Source organism: Stegodyphus dumicola, chromosome 8, assembly GCF_044657685.1.
Source record: "Stegodyphus dumicola isolate Sdum_Otavi_A_Nest chromosome 8, ASM4465768v1".
NCBI classification, from domain to species: Eukaryota; Metazoa; Arthropoda; class Arachnida; order Araneae; family Eresidae; genus Stegodyphus; species Stegodyphus dumicola.
The window spans coordinates 178,530,919-178,551,960 of NC_140775.1; the positions used below are offsets into that span (position 1 = coordinate 178,530,919).

A 21,042-nucleotide genomic window follows, 5' to 3' on the forward strand; every position below is an offset into this window, starting at 1 on the left:
TCATACTTTTTTTTTTACTTTAAAAAAAATGTTTTAAATTTATTATTGAAATTTAGTGCCAGAGATCAAGTTACAAAATTGGTGGCCTAGAGCAAAACCTCTTATGAAGTTCCCATCTAAATATTTTCAACATAGAACATATCACTTAGGCCAATTACAAAAGTATTTCATGGAATAACCTAATATAATTCAGTATCTTTTCCATTTAAAGTTATTTGAATAAAAAGGCTTTTTTTTTTTTTTTTTTTTTTTGTATGTTTTGCTTTTATGATTTCAATTTATTATGTGCTCAGTAAAAATGTAAGCTCATAAAAATAGAATCTTATTTTATTCCAGAAAATTAGGTTGAGTAGAGCATGATGGATTGCTTGGTTTATTTTTTTTTTAATTCAATATCATTTTTTTAAGAAAAGGATTAATTAGTGAGGGGACTTATATAAACTTTTTCTTGATCTCACTCTTTTAACATGTCCATAATTGTAGCAATGTGATGGATCTGTGATGAAATGTGGTGGACTGCATCTGTAATTTTAGAAACAGAACAATCTATCTGCAGTCGAAACTTTTTATGCCATTCACTGTGGTAAACAAACTTTCCTTTGTTCCTGATTTAAAGTCAAAATCAAAAATGTTTAACAACTAAAACATCACTTGAAGAAGTGGTTAGAAGATAGAGAAGAAAAAAAAAAAAGGATACTGTATCAAAATCTGGTTGTTTACTGGACAGTTTATTAATCATTTCTGCTTGTTAACAAAATGAATAAAAATGCACAGTTATGCATATGTTGACAAAGATATTTTGATCACAATCCAACATAAAAATATCCTAATCTCAAGAGGTTCGATAATGGAAACAAAAGGAATTATTGAATTTGTAAAAGTATTAAGCCAAGCTATACGTCAGGTAAGTAGCGAGTGGCTCAAAAAATGACAAATGATTGTGACAAAAATAATATGCAGCAAAAATTAAGATGTGAATACAAATGACTGTGTTACATGGAAAGACAGTACAGTGAAAAAAAAATCCTGCATAAAGTGATTATATGAGTTCAGCTTATTTTCCTTAATTAGTTTAGCTTATTTCCTTATGCCTTAATATATTACGATTCCATAATTACAAATACTTCATACGTGACAACCAAGTAAGAATGATTAGGATTAGTAAGACTAATTTTCAAATATAACATGAATTGAGCCCCTTAACTATTACATAACTAAAAGTCAAAGGGTGATGTACAACTCAAAAGAATTATCTTGAATGAAATTAATGAATTAATTAACCAGAAATTTATTAATATTGTAATAATGGGAATTCAGAGCAATCATACAACACATAAAATAAATTTACATGAACTCATATCCAGATTTCAAAAAGTACGGAATTATGACGTGATCATGTTAATAATTCACATTCACTTTCCAAAAGTTAGATTCATCATCAAAAATGATAATAATGTGATATGTTTCCTTGCAAAATGATACAAAAAGCAAGAATGAATTTTCGGATGAAATATAGCTAGATTTGAAAGGCCGTAAGCAAAGTACTGCTAGTAAATTAAGTGATAATTCAGTATCTTTTCCATTTAAAGTTATTTGAATAAAAAGGCTTTTTTTTTTTTTTTTTTTTTTTTTTTTTTTTTTTTTTTTTTGTATGTTTTGCTTTTATGATTTCAATTTATTATGTGCTCAGTAAAAATGTAAGCTCATAAAAATAGAATCTTATTTTATTCCAGAAAATTAGGTTGAGTAGAGCTTGGTTTATTTTTTTTTTTAATTCAATATCATTTTTTTAAGAAAAGGATTTATTTTTATTTTTAGATAATGATACTGAGAACTAAAAAAGTGGTTGTTCAGCTGTTATTAAAAATCACAGCAAAACAATAGAGGATGAGGATTATATCTGCAATGCCTTCGAGAGATGAAATGATAAGTTTATTTACTACAATGTAACAGAATCTCCACTTTGAAGACAATAAATACTCTAGAAGAATTTTTTTGCAATTTAGGAAAATTCAAAATATATTATAGCAGTAAAATCTATTTCAAATAAACAACCTAGATAAAATTATCATGAATTCTGTTGTAATGAACAACCATATGTATATATGCATTTTCTGCATTAAAATTTGATTTATATTAAAACAAATATCCACATCCAGGATTGTAGATGATACAGTTAGGGCCCAAATTTTTACCAAAACTGTAATTTAATATAATCCCCACTTAACGAAGTTTTTCATAGAATTCTCCCATTCATTTAAAAAAGGTCTAACAATTTATACTAGACACAGAGTTCAGAAAAATCAGATAAAATATTATGCTTAAAAACTGAAAAATTCTTCTAATGTCAAAAATTGTAGTCTTCATGAAGTTGTTTATCTTTCGATTAAAAGATTTATTTGCAAGAGATTCTCAAATAAATTCCATATTTATAAACACATTTAATATAAAAATAATTTTCCTTATCTTCCTTGAAATTTGTTAATATAAAAATTTTTCAAGCATTCTTAAAATATGCTTGGAAATTCAGAGTTATGAAAAGAAATATTTGTATGCCACAACAATAATCCTTCCTTAAAAAGAATATCTGTCTTCCTTACCACTTAATCTCATTATGAAAGGATCAAACATAAATAAAATTAAATAATACTATGTCATTAAACCTTTTACCCTTTCACAAAGAACAACAATACAAAGTTAAGCTAAATTTAAATCATCCAAATGTATAAAAGTATATGTTCATATATATTAACACTTGTAACTTAGGGATGATATAAATTACCATATACAGATGGTTATCAAAATAATGGAAACACTAGATTTATATGGAAGCCTTTTTTTTAATAAGGTGTAGGACCACCTTCGGCATGTAATATAGTTTGGATTCGCATGGGAATCAAATTATACAAATGCTGAATGGTGTGCAGAGGAATATTGTACGATTCTTCAAGGAGATACTATGAACGTTCTGGGAGAGATGCTGGAGTATATCGAATCCTGATTAAATGCTCTAAAACAGACAATAACAGTTCCATTATATTGAGTTCGGAGGGACTTGCGGGCCGAGGTAGATGTTTCCCTTTATCCTCATGTTGATCAAACCATGATTGGACAAGTCTCTCTGCATGAATAGGAGCATTATCATCCTGGAAAATTCCATCTCTTGTTGCTTCACAGGATGAACCTGGTCAGCTAAAACTTCTCTATACTTCTTCCCAGTGATCCTTCCTTGCAGGGTTACGATTGGGCCAGGAAAAAACTATGACAGGACTGCCCATACCATGACGGATCCATCTGCATGCTTGATGGTTAAAAAGAGACAATCATAATCATACACTTCTGCAGGTGTCCTCCACACGTGCACCCATTCTGTTATAGGGAAAAGGGTGAAAGATGATACATCAGACCATATAACAGTCTTCCACTTATCAATCGACCAGGTTTTGTGGTTGTGGCACCACTGTAGACAGCGTTTGGCATTAACATGTGCGACAAGTGGCTTGGGAATTGTTGCTCTGCCATAAATATTCTGTTTATGGAGATTCCTCCTAAGTGCAATTATTAACACTGGAGAATCCATGTGCTGATTGAGCTCTTTAGTCACTTTGGCTGCAGTTGTTTCATTTTCAGACATTATAGTCCGCTTCAATACTCATCTGTCTCTTTCACTCAGCTTCTCCTTCCATCCACTATTTTGCTTTGCCACGCTTCTCTTGTCGTATTGTGTGTACGTTCTCATGACTGTAGCTACTGTACCTCCAGAAACCTCAGTCACAGTTGCTCCAGCTAGTCAGACTCCTACAATATGGCCTCTCTGAAACTCTGCAAGGTCTGACATTTTATGCTTTTAATGAAAATCCAAGATGTATACAACTTTACTAAAGCTATCTCATGCTACTATGAATTTAACAAATATTCTCTATTCGTATAAAGCAAGCATGATATATACTTCTTATATTAAAAAATATATATAATAATAAATAAATAAAAAAAAATTGGTAGCTAGAATTATATTTTATTGCTTACGAAACGCATACACAGACGTCACTTTTACTTACAGGTGTTTTCATTACTTTGATAACCACTTGTATATATTAGCAATTTTTAAAACAACAGTAGCATAATTTATGAATGGATATTTTCTGCAAATATGTACATAAAGCATAAGAAATAGTGATGCAAAATATGAAATATTTCTTATTTTGTTATCTTACTATTTTAAATATTTTTTTAAATAAAGTGATCATTCAATTCTTAGACATACTTTAATGTTTACCAAATATAAACCACCTATGACAAACAACACTTAGCAATTTACTCTTCGACAATTCCCCCCCCCCAAAAAAAGAGGGGACAAGTCTTATGGCTGAATTTTTTCTGCTGATCATAAATTTAATGCATTTTAAATTATATTAATGATGCATATTATTAATAAAGATTTCAATACTAAAATGTACACACACATTTAAAAGTACACTTATAGCTTTCAAAATCACTCAGTTTGAAGTCATTTGTAGCCAGACTGAATTTGAAAGACAAAGATTATATGCTTTATCAAATGACCACAGAACAGAATTGACCATTTGTCTGAGGAAAAATAAATTTAAGATCAGATGTTCTGCGCAATGGCTATGTTTCTCAATATGCATGAATTACAAATGCACAGTGAAATGAAAACAATAGATCAAAATGTTTGTAAAGCTCTGTAGTTCTAAAATCAAAAGATGTGAATATTTCTAATAGCAAACAATATGACCATGACACAAACCATTACAAACACATATTTCAACTATGTCTGATAAAGCCTTAAACAAAAAACTGAATCAACTTTCAAATTGCCAGTCATAATTTGAAATTATAAAAAGTATACAATTTTTAACCACTTTTTTCATAAGAAAACAGGCATAGTTGAACTAATACATATTCAGATTTCAAATGCATCAACCATGAATATTTTAAAAAAAATTATGGTGGTAAAGTTTTAACATGCATATTAATACTTTACCATGTTCCCACTTTCTTTGAAAATGAAAATTTATAAAACATAATGAAAAGTTACACATTTATTTGAGTAAACTGCCTACACAGGGATTTATCATATAAAAAATGAAAAGTTAATATTAACATGCTAAAGTCAAAAAACCATGCAGTCATTTTTATTATAACAAGCTAAAACTTCTTCCATTTCATATGAATGGTGAAATGCAGGACAGACAAAATCATCTGGTACCAAATGTTAGCAAACAATTTAATTATCACATATTTACCTCTGATGTATCAAATTAAACTTTAATTCTTTAAACTTCTTCAGTTCAAAAAAACTGCAGACTGATATCTGGCAAATTCACAGGTAAATATGTTCCAATTACATTGTCTGCTATAACAATTTGTGACATGATGATTACTTTTTAATTATTCTGCACAGCATTTTTAATATGCATGCTCAGCTATACAGCTAGCAATGACAAAAAAAAAAAAAAAAAAAAAGATTTCTTGACAGTTTTGCAAAGAAATTCATATACAACATTAGCATGCACTTTAAATATGCAAATTTCAAATGCATTTAAACAGAATTAAAAACAGAAAAATTCTATTTAGAAAAACAGTGAACACTTTGTTACAAAAATTTTCATTGAAACTGATCTTTTAAAATAACATTCAATTGAAAAGTTGTAAAGCATAAGATGACAGGTGAATTAAGTTCATATTCGAAAAAATACAGCTGAGATGCTTACCGAAAATACTGTCATTAACTAAAGGAGCAGCAAGGAAGCATTCAATAAAAGGAAAGAGAAAAAAAAAAAATCATCATTACTGCACAGAATATAACATGCATATAAAGTTAATAAATTCAAAAAACTGTTATTAAAGGCAGAAAATGTTAAGGGAAAACTGTACTCAAGCATACGTGTCAAAGCAAACAAAGCTGCAAAAATACAAAAATTTGTTGTCATCTTTAAAGATGTGAACTCTTTTAAGATGCTTTTAAAATTTACAGAACATATCACAAATTTCCCTATTTGCTAACCTAGAGAATGTACTAAAAATAAAATTTAGAAGTAAAAAACAGGAGTCATTTTAAGTGCTAAAAAAATTACCACAACAAATCAACGTAAAATTTTAAATTAATGGACGCATGTTGATAATTTTAAATGCATGTTGATAAGCAGCAGCATGTTGCATGTTGATAATTTGCAGCATGCAGCAGCCAAGCAGCATGTTGATAATTTTAAATTATTCAACGTGCTGCTTGGAAATTTTATTTGCAAAAATATTTTGTATGCATTATAGTCAACTCCCAATTCATCGGGTGTCCATCTAAATAAAAAGTTAAATGTGTTTCTTGTGATATGATGAACTATCATTACTATCATAAACCATCAACATAAAAAGAGTTGTCTACAAAAAATATTTTGATGAATTTCTTATGTATTATATATATTATAAAGAAACATAAGAAGAAATATATATAATGTACGAAAATCTTATGAACTAAGCATAATTATATATATATATATATTGTATTCATCAGCTAATGATCCTGAAACTCAATGTTTGATGATGAAAATGATGTCGGCCAGGGAAATTCTGCCAAAAGACAAGAAGTTCAAACTGACTTTTTTATATAAATTTTAACTCAGTGACACTTTTCCAGTTCTCTTGAATAGTGATTTATTTTACAAAACCGAATACAATTAATCTCTAAATTAAATAATGCAAGCACACAAATAAACTGTTAAAGGTTTTCCCTCTAATATGGATTATTCATTTTCAACTGGGATTAACTTTTCTTTTCAGTAAAGCATGGACATATTACCCTGGTTATTTGGGAGACGACCAAATCATAACAGTTTGTTTCCAGTGTTTGTATGAGAGATCAATATTACAGGACCTAAAAAACCAGGTAGCTCTTCTGGGTGTTTTAATTTTTTTATGATGAAATTAACATGCAATAATTATTTACATGATTTTTATTACATTAATTAAAATTAAACAATGCCTACATTTTGACTTGACTTTGTACAGTGGAGTATTTTTCATTTTGAAAAAAGCATGAAAAGCAAATTGCAAAACAAAAGATTTGCAGCTAAAAATAAAAATTGGCAGAAAGGATTGCATTTTGAAAAATCAGAATTAAGGGAAATTTATAAAATGCATATATTTCTAAACTAATAACCTACTTAATAAATTTAACATAACTAATTTATATTTAATTTTACATTAAATTAAAGGTATCCAATGTATGCAGTGTTCATCCAAAGAACTTTTGTTAAAATAATGTTGCATGTGTTCCCATTATTAAAATACGAATTTCTATAGCTTTATTCAGTTTAAGCGATTTTTTTGGGCGGTGGTACCATTTCACATTGCTTTAAATGAATTCAGAGTATTTTTACTGGGCCTATAGTTATTTTTTTTTTTAATTTTGTTTCTCAAGCACATATTTATGATGAATATTACTAAGTAATAGATGAAATTAAATTCATAATTTCGTTTCTGATTACTTTCTGACTTAAAGCAAAACCATAATATTTACAGAAGTTTAAAAATAGTAGAATTTACTCCACATATCAATACCTTTTTGATGCAATTAACTAACTTGTTCATTACTACCATCTTACACCATTTCAAATGCTGAAGTACAGACATATTCTTTTAACCTCAAAATTCATGCACCGATTATATGGTTGTATGATCCCGAAATTCAATTTTTTATTTAATGCCCTTACTTAAAAAGTGAAACATGTACAGCTTGTTATTTTGCAATTAATTAAATATTAAAATATTGTTTTATAACATACGTAAAACAAAATGGCAACACACATGCTGGCTATTAATTTCCAGGACTCATGAAATAACTCAGAAAAAAAAAGGTTAAACACATAGCCATTTAATATGATTTCCCATCAGCCGTAATGCTGATGGGGAATCTAATAAGTAATCTCCATCAGCCGTAATGCACATCTGTGCTCGGCTGTACAAATTTCGGAAAGAAGTTTTAAAGTCCTCTTTTGGAATGCTTTTTAATAGTAATGTTACAGTTTTCTTGATGGCTTCGACATCCTGAAATTTTGTTCCCTTCAGTGAATTTTTCAACTTAGAAAATGGGAAAAAGTCTGCGGGTGCTAGGTCTGGAGAGTATGGTGGATGCTGCATTTCAACGACACCATGCTGGGCTAAGAATCGCCTCACAGGTAACACAATGTGTGGGCAGGCACTGTCATGTAGCAGCAGCCAACTCCCATTTTGTCGAAAATGAAGCCTCACTCTACGAATTCGTTCTCAAAGTTGGTCAAGAACTTCTGTGTAGAACTGTCCACTGATAGTTACGTTTGGTTTATTTAATTATGGCAAAGCACACTAGAGCTATCTGCCTAAGGGCAGGGAGGACTTTCTAAGGGAAACTGGCTTGTATACACGTTACATATGGGGAAAGCCACGAAAACGCCCATGCAGCCAGCCCGTTCGAGTAGTCATGTTAGGAGGAAGAAATTCATGATGAATGAGTCCATCGCAATCGAAGAAAGCGATTAACATTAACTTGATTTTGGATTTGTCAAATAGAAATTTTTCTGCCTTGGGGAACTTGGAGACTGCCATTCGGAGCTTTGACGCTTGGTTTTAGGGTCATATTGATAACACCAAGACTCATCTCCCGTGACTATCCTATCCAGGAACGCAGGGTCAGCATCAGCGTTGTCGATAAGTTCACCACATGCGTCCAGTCTCAATTGCTTTTTTTCATCTCTTAAATGGTGAGGAATGAATCTGGAACAAATCTTGCGTTTGCCTAGGCCTTGCGTCAAAATTCGCCAAACCGTCTCTTTGCCCATGTTGAATTCATTGCCGAGTACTCAAATAGTCAATCGATGATCACATTTCACCATATCACAAACTTTTCAATTGCTTCCGGAGTGCATACCGACTGCGGCCGACCTGTGTGTGGATCATCTTTGACACTTTCGCGTTGTCCCGAAAGCGTTTAAACCATTCAAAAGTTCTTGAGTGGAATAATACTTCCTCGTCATAAACTTGTTTTTACATTTCGTAGTTTTCTGCAGCTGTCTTGCCCAATTTGAAGCAAAATTTAATGTTAATTCTTTGCTCCATTTTCACTTTGACAATAGGAATTTAAGAGCTACGTTTTAATGTGCCTTTCCACAAGAACTATTTACTTCAGAATGGCACCGATTGCACTGCATATGCGCAAGAAATTGCCCTTCAATATGCAATCATCAGCGCCATCTTCCGACTTTTCGTTTTCCTACAGTTACATCAGTCCTGGAAATTAATAGCCAGACCTTGTAGTATAATCATTACTTGCAGTTTGAATATATCTAACAAAGATGGAAGATTATACTGCTTCAAATACGAAGATAAAATATTTGAAGAACTTAACTAATTTTCCTTATAAAATAACATATGTAGTTTTACCCATGATACCTCTAAAACTTATGCTTCATCGTTTAGATTTTAAAAAGCCATGCTGAAAAATTCATATATTGTCACAAATTTTTGTAAATACTTGCGCTTATTTGATTGCATTTTGATTTTTTTTTCCCCCATTTTTATAATATTGTATATTTTTATATATTTATTAATTTTCTAGCTTATTTACTGCATTTTGTGAAATGATTTCTAGCTGAATTTATATCTAATTGATTGTGAATATTGATTTTATGCATTATATTGTAGATACGGCAAATTAGAATAGAACAACATTTGAGTTGTGACGATCACTCAATTAGAAACTGAGATAGAGGCAGATTTCTCCTGATTGGTCTTGGCAACAATTTTGGTTGCCATTTTTCAAGATCTAGGAGTAATTTTTCTCAACACTACATGGGAAATGCTATAAATATGGCTGCAATGAAACCATCAGTTAGCTTGTCAGTAAGGTGAACAGTTCAGTCATGCCACTACATTGAGCTTCTACTCTTCTGATTACTGCTTTAGGCCTTGTTCTGTGAATTCTGGTGATCTGTCATATTCCTTATGTATTAAGAATTTTCCCTATTCTGTTGTTCTCATTGAACTATTTTATAGCTGTTTACCTTTATTCAGAACAAAAAGTAGTAATTTGATTCACTGGTTCGCATCTACCCGATGCAGCCATAAAAAGTATTTCTAATATGTATGTATATATATATATATATATATATATATACAGTTTGCGACATATGGGAGGATCTGTAGTTGCAGCTTCCCAGGAAAATGCTTCATCAAAGGTCAGGAATTCCTTAAACAAAAGGAAAACCGGTGGGAGGTGAACACGCGCACCATTTTCTTTAACCTGTGCCTCCGCGTTTCGAGGAAATGAACAATACAGTGCTCGGCTCCCCCTGAAAGGAATTCCTGCCTGTCAATCATGATTAAAGTTTGCACGAGAAAGCTATCATTTCATCACCTTTTTAGGATGATTTTAGTGGCAAAGCTTTGAATGGCGAGCATTTTATCTCCCTCTTGACCTCAATATCTTGAACCCGAAACACTAAGGTTTCTTCAGACCACTTTAGTCAGTGAATTATGCGCGGGTCTTGTCTTCCCTGCCAAAATGCCATGATAGGACTTGACGTTAGCTAAAAAAACTGCTTTCCTGGATAAGATCAAGCAACAACCACGAAACAATAGTCAGTGTCGGTTAGTGGAAATAACCAGATTGGCAAAGACTACAATTTCGCACTTGATAAAACAAGAGAATGAGCTGTGAGAAGAATGGGCACAATGTGAAGGACAAGGTGAAACTTCCAAAAAACAGAAGTGTGAAGGCAAGGACCCAGACATAGATGAGGCCCTTAATGAATGGTTTGCCATTGTTACCGAATGATCTGTGCGAGTAAGCGGTCCAATGTTAAAATGCAAAGCAGAAGAACTCTCTAAAAAGCTGGGCCATGATGACTTTGCTAGCAAAGTCAGTGCAAAGGTCAACATCTTACAAGCAGTTACATTTGTGGCCGACAGCTGGCGAAAAGTGAGCAGTGAGACAATTCAGAACTGTTTTTCTCACTGTGGCTGGCTTTAAGCACTTGGTTTTGGAGATGGATGTGGACATGCTCATTGAAAGTGAAAATGGTGACTTACATGTGGAATTTCAAGAGGGACAAAATTGCGAAGAATTTTTATCCATCGACAATGAGCTTCAATGCTACAATGAAAATGAAGATTACGACGCTGCAATCGTTGCAGCAAAATACCCAACAGCATCGGAAGACCAAGAAAGTGATGATGATTATGCCGCTAATAAGTTGGTATACAGGATGCGAGGAAATGCATTGAAACTTTGCATCGATATTTCATGCAGAATGAAGAAATTTTTTTAAATGAAGGCAGTCCCATTGGTGCATGAGATGTTTGTGGCGATTTCGTTCAAGTGCAGTCTGTCAAGAGAACGTGTCAGATCACATTGGATAAGTTCTTTAAATGTTGACTGGAACTTGGTAAGAAATTGTTTTTATTGTGCTTCACATGTTGAGCATCGTGGAGACCATTTCTTAGGATTTGTTTCCAAATTAATTTTCTCAACGAAAAAAGTTCAACTGTATTTCTTGTTTGTACATGTATGTTCGCCATACGTGTGTACTGCACCATAAAGTGCATAATTACATTTTAGTACATGATTTACATGTACATTTACTGTTTGCTACATATAGCACATTCCGTCTTACAACACAGGACATGACTTACAACACAGCTATGTTCTTTATCGAAAAAAGATCAAAATTTATTTTCCTTTCCAATCTCAATTAACAAAATGCGATTGATTTTGTTGCAAAATATTTGTTGTTGATTATTGTTTGTTGATTTCCATTAACAAAATGCGATTGATTTTTGTTGTCTATTTTTAATTGAGTTTTGTGCTATGAATTTTAAAATTTTACGTCAAGTTTTTATGAATAAAGTAAGGCTTTAATTAGAGCAGTTAGAAATATCATACACAAATTGCTAATCATTATTATTATATTGAAAATTTAAATATATAATGCTGTTTTTCTTATTATATAGAATTTTCAAAATGTTGCACTCTTTTATAAAGTTGAGTACAATTTTACGGTATCAAAAAAAATTATTTTTTTCATAATTATATTTAATAAAACTAGGTAATGAATTAAGATTTGTGAAGATTTTATTTAAGGAAGGTTATTTTTGTATAATTGTCTGAATGCCTTTTAGTATTTTGAATTTTGAGTGATATCATTGTTTAAAAATTTAGCTTCTAAGAATTTCCTAAATATTTCAAGAACGAAGTGAATATAAACTTTGAAGGTTCCCATCTTATGAAAAAATACTTTATTTCTTCACATATTATTATCATTTTTATTTATAATGGAGGTTAAAATTTTTTGTATATAAATGGAATGTCTTAGCACAGTTCAAAAAGGCCAGTTGCCTTTAAATAAGGAAGATGTTTTTAAAAGTAATTGTCTAACAACCCTTAGCCACTGGTGCAGAACCTCAGTTTATTTAAGTGGGTTTGCCCATAAGAAGGCTATGTTAGCATTCAGAGAAAACTGTAGGGTCTTCCAGTTAGTACATAATAAGTAAAATATATTTTTTTTAATAAATAGCATAATCTCAGTAAAAGTATTTCAAAGGATGCTAAATGAAATGAAAATTAGTTACAAAATTTTAAAATTAGCTGTGATCATATACAATAATTAATGGATGCATTCAAAATTTTTATACTGTCTGAAAATTTTAAAAAGCCTTCTCTAAACACTTTATGAAGACAATAAATTTAATTGTGATAATTTTACTTCCCAGTTTAATTCTTTCTCTTAATCTGGCTTCTTTTTTTTTTTCTAATTTTTTTAACTGCTATTACTATAGAGTAATGTAAAATTCTGTTTACTAAATTTTTAATACATAACTTGAACACATATGTTGTTCATCTAAACCTGAGTTTTAAAATTTTGTATATTTATTCTTTTTCATTGCAAGTAAATACTGCAGAGGAATTATTAAGGCCAAAAAATTAAATCAAAACTCTTGACTTTTTCCCACAGTACTGTCCTACAATACTAAAATTCTGTTACTTTGTATAAGAAACAGAGGATTTTATATGCAACTGCATTATGCATCCCACAGCCACCAGCAAGTAGTTATGCTGATTCACTTGTAGAGGACCAGCCCATTTTAATCAAATGTTCTCTTACATATGTTTTTTTTTTTTTTCTGAAATGAATATGGGATGTATTTTAAACATATTATTTTTTAATTTGCTGCATTATTACCACCATCTTTTGCTGTTCTCAACACTCTGTCGCATTACTTTTTAAAATATATATTTCTTGGTACCTGCATTTACATGTAGGGGATAAAATATAGCAAACCACACTCTAACTGCAAAAAGTGCAGTAAATGTGTAATGACAGATTAAAATCATAAAAGAAAGAAGATTATCAGGGATCAATGAAAAAAATGATAATTTACCTAAATATGCAAAATAAAATATAGCATATCCTTTTTGTATCCTTTGGAATTGTAGTCTACTGAATTTACATAGAGTTTTCTTTTTATAAGGGTAAATCTTTAATCACTTATTTCTCCTTTACTGTAAATCATATTCTCGTTTTTATTTTTTATTTTGTTTCCAAAAAAAGTTTAATTAATTGCTTTAATGGGTTTAAGTTTATGCTGGGATTTTAAGAAGTCGCTCAAGGTTATTATTTATCATTTACTCCTCAACTGCTTAGAGATATATTTTATTTTTAGGAAACAACATCTTCCAGCATTTTCAAGTTTAATCTTTCCCTGTCCCCAACATCAATCTACTTTGCATTTCACAAGTTTAGTCTTATATGTATACATGTAGAAAAACGTTTCAGAAGAAAAATATAAGAAGCCAGCAACTGTTAACAAAAGATGGACTTTAGAATATAAGCAATAAGTTACTCCAAATGTTAAAATACTGTGCCTTTTAAAAGCAAATATGCTTAACAATACTACTGCCTTGTAGTGAGAAAGCAGAACATTACCATCATTAACTGACTAATACAATCATCTTCCTGTACATTTTTATATGAATATGCCTCTATTTCAACATTCAAAATAATGTTCAGATAATTCAGGGAGGAAAAAATAATTTTTTACAATTTTTAAAATAATCAAAAGCAATGAAAATAATCTACTTGAAACCGAGGATTAGTCTACCATAGTTTGTTCCTGTAAGATTCAAATCTTAGTTAATTAAGGCTGACATGTTACAAGATGCACATTTTAATAACTTCATTTCTAATATAAAAATGGGAACTGACATGCAAAATAATATTAAAATTTAATTGATATACTTTTAAAAAGTTTATTTACAAGATGAAGTAATGTTAACTGCACTTCAGTTGTTTTTCAAATCATAAAGACTTGATTTCTGGAAAATTATGATTATAACACAGTTGTCCAACTTTTACGTTATTACAATAACTTGTGTAATTCATAAAATAACAAATGAAATTCAAAATAACACGATAGATTTTTTATTATCAGCTCTTTTAATAATGGTTTGATTTTATTGATATTATATTTCATACATTTGATTCAGAAATTTTATTAGCAACACTATTAATAATGATTTAATTTCATAGAAGTCATGATTATAGCAGAATTATCAAATTTGCAATGAAAATATGACTGTATAGTATTTTTTATCATCATTCAACACTTTCAACAAAATCATTTAATTCCTGAGCCATTATGATCAATGCAGGCTTGTCCAACCTATTTCACTTATTTAGTTGCTACATTTCAAATCTACAGCGAGTGTTAGCCAAACAATGTATTTCTCTGTTGATAATTAAATACTTTATAAATTCAGCTTTAATTATCCATACTTTTTATTTAATAAGCATATCAGTGATCCAAATCCAAATATTTATGAAAAGTGCAATAAAACAAAAATTTTGTTTTTATAATAATCAAGGCCTCTTAAATTAGAAATTCTGAAGTTAATTTGTTGGACAAGCCTAATACAGTAGATATTAAAACTATGAAGTAAAAATTTAATCAGAATGTGGATATTAAATGAAAAGTTAAATTTAGTCTTTAACAAAATTTAATAATTTTTGTGATACTTGCGTATTAGCCAGCACCTACTGAAACCCTACTAAAAATGTACCCTTATATAAAAACATACCTACCCTTGATTCGTGCAAAAAATTAAAAACAGTACAGATTTTTAAATAAAAATGAGATTTTCAATCCCCCCTTTTTCTCAGAGGACGAGGGGCAGAATTAAAGCAGACAGTGAACATGACTTTATTCCAATATTAATTTCAGACTAATTACAGCAAATACATTTCTGCAATGCATCATACTTTTAACAGGCTTTTACTTACAACGAGTTTTCAAGAAAAATTTTTTCATATCAAGTTAATTTTTACTGTTTTTTACATTGTGCATTTACTATATTTATCAAGAAATAAAAGACAAGCAATCCGTTTTTTCCAAGCTTCTTGTATTCTGCCAAAAAACCATGAATATTCCTAGTTTCTCACAATAATACTATACACGATGAAAGATGTAGAATTATAATGTCAATAACAACCGAAAAAGTATTAAAATAAGAGCTTTATTGAGAGAAATTATTTTCTTTTTTATTTAGCAGATTTCATATGCACGCAGAGACAAGCTGTAGAGAAAAATAGCTTGACAGAATTTTGAATCATATAGTCAAATAATACTTGCCAGAAATTAATAAAATATGTTTTATCAATCTGCTGATGCTGAAGAAGGAAACAAGAGATTGCTGGTGGTGTACTGGCTAATAAACAAGTACCAATAAAACTTATAATTTTTTGTTTCAATAACATACTTTAAACCCTGGGGGGGGCAAAAAAGAAAAATTAATGTTTCTCACCCTTGTGTTCACGCTCGCTCTCCCCATCACTCTCTATAAAGCACATGCAGCAGATGGTGTGCAGCAAAATGAAACGGGAAAAAAATAACTCAAATAATAATGACATCAACAATTCACTTTTCAGGTACTACAAAAATATCAGAAGTGCAAATTAATAAATAAAGTTTGATAATAAGTGGACAAATGGAGCAGGAATTTGACGCACAGAAAGCTCTGCTCTTTGTTTCTACAGAATGGCAATGCTGCGCAACCAAAAAAAAAAAAAAAAAAAAAAAACTGCTCTATATGATACTTTTTGAATAGAACTACAACTTACTATATCCCCAAAACAACTACAGTTACTAATGCAGGGAAAAAAACATGTTAATAATAATGCCTGTAAAAAAAATGATTCACCATTTAAAAAAGAACCTTTTGATTTCGATACAAAAAAAAAAAAAAAAAAAAGGAATTTCACAAATAAAATTAAAAAAGATGACTACTCTGTTAGAAATTTAAATATTTGTCATTAATCAAAACTAACCTGAAGAAGCGTAATCTCTGCGACGAGCATATCCACCTAAAACATGAAAGGATCAACATGAAATGTCTGTTATGCAACAACTATTTATTCATAAAAGTCTGGTTTATAAATAAGAAACCTCCAGCAAAATTAAATACATGCAGTGCAAATGTTTCATGGAAAGTATAAACAAATGAAAATGTTAAATTTACTTGTGAAAAGATTGCAATTTAAAAATGGTATACTAAATAAATAAACAGTATAATAGGAACTTATGTATTATTTCCATTGATCGTGAAACTGCTGCCAAGCAGTGTGATTTAACGTCATATTCGTAACATCTGCACTTTTATTTGATGCAACTTAAACTGATTCTCAATAAGCCATGTTTAGTTTTTGTGAACAAGGATATAAATTAACCGTTATTCCTTTATTTTTTTCTTGCATTATGGGAAAAAAAAAAGAAAACTAAAATTTGTAAACTGTGATTTTTTTTTCAAAGTTATGGGTATAATCAAACAAAGTTATGGGACATAATCAGCGGTGATAGTGACCCCATTTCAAAAATCCTGAAAACGACCCAAGTAAAAACCAGAGATAATTTTAAATAATTCCGAATATTAATGTGACATACATACATGTATACACACAAATTTAATATAATTGTGCAGTAATATCATCAAATATAATTGCATAGTAATGGACATGATATGATCAGCTGAATATGGCTAACAAAACAACAACAGACTTAAACAATTATCTATGGGAAGTTTTCTCTAAACAGAGGGCCTAACAGATTAATAGAAATCAAGGAAAGCCCTTTTCAAGAGCAAAAATAAAGCAGATCGAGTACTGATTGTTTCCTAAATAAGTACTGTCAGTTCCTTCAAAACTCCACAGCAACGATTGGCACTATTTTGGCAGAATCTTCACTAACTTTTATGGTTCAACGGTAGCCAACTTTTGCAGTTAGCGGTAAAATATGCAAGTACCATATAATATAATCAGGTGTGAAAGTGACCCATTTCAAAAATCCTGAAAACTACCTGAGTAAAAATCTGACATAATTTCAAATAATTCAGAATATTAATGTGACATACATATGTTAATGTAATACATACGTAATATACATTAATATTAATATAATCAATACATACATTAATACAAATTTGTTTGGTTTCTCAATATTTTAAAATAATTACTATGTTTATCTTCGCATTTTTTTGGGGGGGGAGGATGGGGTTAACTTTCAGAACTGCTGCATTTACACACTTTTCTTTGCTATAATTGAAAGTTTAGTAAGACCAGCAAGCCATTTTGACATAAATAGACTTTTCCTTTCACTTAACCCTTTAGATATTAGATTAGAACCTGCAGCAAGTGCATTAATACAGCCCTGAGAGGAAATTTATGATCTAAAAATTTCACATGTATTTTCGTTTAATGAGAATAAATAACACTTCATAGTATCTAAACTGTCAGTGTTTTCAAGGATATTCTACAGTCTGTCATAATACCAACACATAATTAAATGCATGTTCAGCCGTGGGTCCATGAAAGCAGATTAACCCTCTAAGTGGCAAGAATATTTTTTGTAATGCCTTTAAGAACGTATATATACGTGCATATTAAAATACGTCAAAGAAATTAAGGCAATATATCAAAAGAAAACAAATCCAGGTATGAAATACCAGGAGAGTTTTTACATTAAAATCAAAAAAATAATTTTTTCTCATAGTAGTTTTGGGAAATTTGTGCTTTCTTAGCGAAAAAAACTGGCCGCTCAGAGGGTTAAAACAAATTTAATTTGTTTAACTTCTAAAACAAATTTAATTTGTTTTGTCTATAGTAGGTATTCCTGTTCTGCTTCTTTTAACTTGCAAATTTCAGCTCAAAATTTACATACTGGATCATATTGGGCCAGACCTGAATACCACAGCATTTACTTTTCTGTAGAAAATTTAGTGTTCCATGTTTGGTTGTCACCTCCGTTAACTTTTGAAATAATCTTCTCCCCTCTCCCTTCTATTGCTCTGATATGAAAAGATTCTGGAAAATTTGAACTGTTATTCAAATATTTTTTATAAAGTTTAATTGAGAAAATAGACCCAAAGCTTCAAGTATTTTAAATATCTACATCATTTACGAAATTGTAGTTGACTTTTTAAAATAAATATAAGTGAATTATTAAAAAATCTTCTTACATTTGTTTACTACTAAATGCAGATTTCAAATTTAGCTTTACTTGAAAATTTTAATATATTGAGCTTCAAAAGATTCGAGAAACTTAGGGGATAAGGGAAGGATAAGTTTTTTTTTTTAATAAATTTAAGTATCTGCTTTGTGACTATTAATTTATTTATCATTATATAAATACTAGCACTTTTAATTTTCTTTTTTTCTTCAAACAGGCAATCACAGTTTTCATTATCTAAAAATAACACCTATTCTACATTATCATTATATAAATACTAGCACATTTAATTTTCTTTTTTTCTTCAAACAGGCAATCACAGTTTTCATTATCTAAAAATAACACCTATTCTACATTATCATTATTATTATAATACTAGCACATTTAATTTTCTTTTTTTCTTCAAACAGGCAATCACAGTTTTCATTATCTAAAAATAACACCTATTCTACATTATCATTATATAAATACTAGCACATTTAATTTTCTTTTTTTCTTCAAACAGGCAATCACTGTTTTCATTATCTAAAAATAACACCTATTCTACATTTCAGCATTTATTATTATTCAGATTAAGTTTTAACAAACATATTTATTCTTATCTTGCTCTCATCAGTAATTAGAGACTTACTTCCTAATACTGTTAAAATATAAATGCACTTCAAAACTACCAAGAATATGTTTTATATGCATAAACTTACCTGAAATGTCAGCTCCTTCCTCCAGATCCCCTAATGCATCATTATCTTGGAAGCTTAGTTCTTCATATAATGTATTAGGCCTATGACGTTCACTATAATAAGTATTTCATTATACAATTTACTTGTTGCATATAATATTTTGAAATGTTCTAAAATATCATGCATTAGAATAAAATTTAATTACATTTTACTGTAAAATTACTACCAAAGAAAACTTTAAAAAATACAGAAAATTCTCTCATGTAGATCATTTTCCTAAGACAACTATTTTTCTCCTTAACATGATGACCACAGCCATCAAAACGTATAATTTTGCTATCAAACTAAATTTAGTTTAAGTACTAAATAAATGAAGGAGTTAATTTCCAATTTTATTATAACTGAAAAACCTGTTTGTAGAAAACAGTATTTTGCAAAGTAAACAGCTATAAATAGCTCAAGAAGGTTCCCTGGTTGCAGACATCTGTCAAATTTTACTAAACATGCGAAATACATTGAAGATCATTGGTATCAAACATAAAGTAACTTCTAAAGCAGTAATCGCAGAATTAAGAACTGACTTGCTCAATTTAATCTCTGACATGAATTAGCTTCCTAGCTTAAACGTGAGCATTTACATAGGGCTGCTCAGCCTTCTTGAAGCTTAGGAGAAAAATGCTCGTAAAGCTTCAAAATACATTTCCCAAAAACTTCTGGACTGTTGCCAAGAGTCATCGGGAGAATTTCTGCCTATAACTTAGCTTCTACTTGAGTTATTTGTATAGTTTAAATGTTTATTGGTTCATAATAACAAAATAGATAATACTGCAATGAAATATATGTTTGCAAATATAATATATGGCTATAAATTTCATTTAACAAATATGGACATAAAATTATTCTATATAATGTAACAAATAAATAAAAACCAAATGTAACATTACAAAAATCAAAATACAATAAAAAAATACACACAAACATTTACAACAGTATTATTATAGCTTTGGCAACAAAACATTTTTATTTGCAATATGTTAAAAATTTTACATTTTAACCATCATATGCTTGAATAATATACACAGTTATTTAAAGAATTTTTTATTAATTTAAGTAAGATATAAAATAAAACTACTAGCTAAACTAATTTGGTGTATTAATATAGATAATTATTAAACAGTATATAAGTAAGTGAAATACAAAATAAAATTACTTAGGTAAAATATATTTGGTGATTAAAAAAAGTTGGGGATAATTCTGAAGAGTGATAAAATACATCAAAAGAAATATTTTCCATCATGCACTGCATGGTCAAATGGTACTAAATTGTATTAAAAATATCACTCTGCAAGAAGGTTTTAATAATGGAACAGAATCTTGAATTTTTTAGTAGCACTAGGCCACAATGAATTTAAGGCAAGTAGTGGACTGTATAAAAAAAAAAATTCACAAAATGCTAAGAGACTGTGATAAAAGCAATATAAGTTTGAAAAATGAAAAGGTGAGAATAAATGAAAATACATTAAATATATATTTTTTCAATCATTATAGTCTGTTACTTTAATTGCTCCTCAAGTCAAAATTTAGTCATGTGCTTTTCATGAAATGAAAAACGCTAAACAGAGATGAAACAACGGGGAAAATTAAGGAAATCACCTTTTTTCCACAGTTGTCGTTTCTCTGCTTACAAATCTAATTTGGAAGGGGAAAATAATCTTGAACTTTTTTAAAGTAGCAGACTACAGCTCTTAGCTCACATCTTTTAAATTAATTCTCTGATAGAATGAATGAGCAGCACGACCACTTTTATCAGGTCATG

General features: G+C 29.9%; 1 protein-coding gene across 5 annotated transcripts in view; it reads right to left on the reverse strand.

Moving 5' to 3' along the window:
* LOC118181070 (C-Jun-amino-terminal kinase-interacting protein 4-like) overlaps positions 1-21,042 on the reverse strand; it is a 91,698-nt gene that overhangs the window by 57,711 nt on the left and 12,945 nt on the right. The window contains exons 8-11 of one of the 5 annotated variants that reach the window (XM_035350151.2): positions 19,248-19,327; positions 16,374-16,409; positions 15,851-15,883; positions 5,736-5,753 (exon numbers count right to left, since the gene is read on the reverse strand). In XM_035350151.2, the coding sequence (XP_035206042.1) occupies positions 5,736-5,753; positions 15,851-15,883; positions 16,374-16,409; positions 19,248-19,327 (167 nt within the window). Of the gene's footprint in view, positions 1-5,735; positions 5,754-15,850; positions 15,884-16,373; positions 16,410-19,247; positions 19,340-21,042 lie in introns of all 5 variants that reach the window. The other 4 variants (XM_035350150.2, XM_085822799.1, XM_035350152.2 and 1 more) reach the window with 4 other exon arrangements.